This window comes from Egretta garzetta, unplaced genomic scaffold, assembly GCF_000687185.1.
Source record: "Egretta garzetta isolate BGI_Z169 unplaced genomic scaffold, ASM68718v1 scaffold598, whole genome shotgun sequence".
In the NCBI taxonomy this organism is placed as follows: Eukaryota; Metazoa; Chordata; class Aves; order Pelecaniformes; family Ardeidae; genus Egretta; species Egretta garzetta.
The window spans coordinates 1709920-1713252 of record NW_009260621.1 but is presented as its reverse complement, the minus strand read 5'-3'; the positions used below and the strand labels follow the sequence as shown (position 1 = coordinate 1713252).

The 3333-nt window shown below is 43.1% G+C and overlaps 1 protein-coding gene across 1 annotated transcript in view; it reads left to right on the top strand.

The window, feature by feature from the left end:
- The window catches only part of KIFAP3 (kinesin associated protein 3), a 66003-nt gene extending 64987 nt beyond the window's left edge, over window positions 1-1016 (top strand). The window contains 1 exon segment of the mRNA XM_009645308.2: window positions 694-1016. Within this exon segment, the coding sequence (XP_009643603.1) occupies window positions 694-802 (109 nt within the window). The 3' untranslated portion in view covers window positions 803-1016.
- The last annotated feature ends 2317 nt before the right edge of the window (window positions 1017-3333 follow it).

Below are 3333 nucleotides of genomic sequence, written 5' to 3'. Positions count from 1 at the left end.
TCCCTACACAGTTCTTGCGCTTTAGTATCTAATTCATTGCGGTGGGACTTTTTAGGTGTAAAAAATGCTGTTCTATATGAAAAATGAATTATTCTGTGTCATTAGTACATAGCCTTTCAGTACATGATGAATTCTTTCTGCTGTTTGGCTGTCAATCTTGTACCCCACCAGAAACACTGTCCTTTGATGGACTACGTTTCTGTGCCAGATATTCTCACTTTCTCCTCTCTAGCTGGTATTTTCCCAGGGACTTCAGAAACGCACCAAAGGAAGGAAATCAGGTTATTCAGATGTGCTGTGTAGGGCAGAGTCACCAGTGGGCTTTGCGAGAAGCGTGCTTGAAGCCTTTGCTGAAAGACATGTTAACTTTAATGCACGGGTAGAGAAATTGAGTCACAGAAGCAAAGCCCTTTGCCAGTAAATCCATAAAAGGATAGAAGAGACGGCTTCCGCTTCTTCTGGGGTTTCTGTTTGACCTGAAGGCCTTTCCCGGATAGGAGTTGCGTTGATTTCTCTGCAGCATTTCTTTTCCCACCAAGGGGAGACAGAACAGTGCTGGCTAGAAGGGGAAGGTGGTTTGCAAAGTTGCTTCACAAACCTCTCTGTGGCAGGAAGAGCTGGAGACCCCAGCGCTAGCGCCCCTTCCCTGCCATACAGAAACCTACAGTTTCTCTCTTCTCCCTTTTGTTGTAGCATTGGAGTTGATGGATTTGGTCAATCGCCAGGAGTTCCTGGCCGCCCGGCGACTGCTTATGGATACCGGCCGGATGAACCTTACTACTACAGCTACGGAGCACGATAAAACAGCCCGCTCTGCAGTCCAGGATGCTGCCACCTGCCCTGGAGGAATCAGCGGGTGCGGGGCCAGCAGTATATCCATCTGTTGGTAATGCATGGTTGTACCACGATGGGTCCATCATTATGTATCCTTTGGCATGTGTAGCTCCAGATAAACCTAGCCTTTCTGAGTCCGGTGTTTTAGTGACAGTGTTTACTCTTTGGTTGCTCTTTATCATTTTTGTACAGTATTTGCTCTGTGACTTGAAAGCAAGGATGGGAAAGCTACTGGACTGGGAAGTGTCACGTTATGTATATTAAGCTACTAATTTAATTTCTATTAAATATGAAAACCTGCGTGGTCATCAGTGGTGAATGTGTTTCTAACCAACGTTTTGTTTGTTTTACAAGGCATTTAAGAGGAATGCTTCATGTGAAGTGTGTTTAACCTGGACTGTTTCCCCCTCATGCTTAAGTAACAGGAACACAGTTAAGCCCCAGCATCTCCTGGCACTGCCTTGACACATAGTTACCAAAGTCCAGTCCTGGGCCTGAAGACTTTAGTAACGGAAAGATGGCACAGCTTCACTCCTCTCGAGCTTCAAACATTTACAACCTAGTTTAAATGCTTGAAAACACTTAAAATAAGGAACTACGCTACAGAAAAATACTTTTACCGTAGTGTTTAAATAGAGTTCTGTGGGCTGCAAGAAGACAGCCACATCCTGAGAAAAAAACCCACTCGGTCCAGAATCCAGGCGCAGAGCCTTCCCCCCAACTTCCCCATCCTAAAATGCAAATGCATCCTGTCCTGCGTGTTCATGGGGTTTAAGCTGGATCTAAACACAAGTCGTTGACTGAGCAGCAGAGACAGGCCAAGACACCTTCACGTTGGACTTGCAATGCGGTGATTGCATTAAGCCACATTTTGTAGTATGCTAAGTGCAAACAGGGGTTAGGCTAAAACTACTCTTAAGTTGGGTACTCCCACCCGTAACAGACACCAGAAAGAGTACAGAAATTCCCTCTCTCCCGCAGCCATCAAGACAACAGTTCAAACTTTCACTTTTTAAAAAAGTTCACCTCATTATTTTTTTTTTTTCCTTAAGTGGCTGTTGATTTGCAGAATTGCTCCTCTCCTCATTTGCTCCCTCATTTCTGGCTTAACCAGAAAATAGACTTGCATCAGGGGCTGATACTACTAAAATAGTCGCCAGTAATCCTGTAAGACTGGTGTACGTGCTAGGAAGGTGATCTTCAAAGGCATGGGGTTGTTTAGGAAGTTGACAGACTTTTAGTCTTACACTTTAAAAATATCTTTGAGATCAAGATTGTTTTGAAACCTTGCTTTATATTTTAAAAGTGTGCAGGTACTTTTATATGCGTTGTTACTCACTCTGTTTCATACTGCATGACTGGAAGCGTTTCTAAAATTAGCCATAGTATTTCTCACCAGTTTTCAGCCTCCTCCCTGTGCTGGCTTCGTGTTCGTGGCTTCATGTACCGGAGTTAGGTGGAAGAACAGCATTGCCAAAGTTAACTAGTATTTTTTTAACTCATTTTCTATACAATTTTTAACTAATTCTTATGCAGTTTCTTAGAAAATGTGAGATCTCACTATAGAAACACTGCAGAAAACTTGAATTAAACTAATGGTTTCCAGTGTTGTACCTCTCTAGATTCTTTCCATTGGTCTGAGCCCGCACTTTATCTGCCCAGCAGTTGTGCCACGTTTAGTCAAAAGCTTCCAGATATTTTTGTAGTTGTAGCTGTGAGAGAAATTACCCCAACTGTGTAGTCAGACACCGGCTTTTCTTTTGAGACTGGCACTCACTCATCAGGCTTTTCCAGAAAATTAGTGTGAAGTTATTTAAAGCAGTTGCCCTTCTCGTGGAATGTGTTTGGGGGGAAAATGAAAATGAAGTGGGTCCTTGGAGTATAGGCAAACTATCAATGAAACTGAAGGAGCCTTTAATTGGAAACTTCAGGTTAACGAGGAACTACAATTGAGCTTCAGCAAACGGGTGGGTGTCTGTAATTGTAATACAGTTGTGGCCATGCTGAGAATAAATGGCAGTGGAAAAATCTCTGGCTGCATTTTTAGCATTCGATGTTAGGAGTTTATGAGAAAAGAATAAAAGATCAAGTATTTGTAGCTTTGCCTGGCAGCAGCTAAGAGAAGAACATCATTTATCTGCAAGCAGAGCTTGGTAAAAATTACTCAGCACTTAGTAGCCTGAGGACAGAGCCTGCTAGCCAAGATGAAAACCAGCTGTGCCACTATACTCTTTGAGGCAGGAGAGAGGCTGATTTTCCCTTTAATTACAGTTCCTGAGCCAGAAAGGGGAAAAAAGATATGAGCACATAGACTTTTCAATCTATATCACATTTCCTGTGGGTGTCAGAGGGAGACTGGAGAGTCTGACCTGTAGGGTAACTTTTTAATTATCTGTATTTATGGATTCAGTCCCCGAGTACTGTATCCTGCATAAAATGGGGCAAGGAGGGATCTGCTTTCTTTTAGCAACTTCTGTCCGTTCCTCCTTTTCCTGGTTT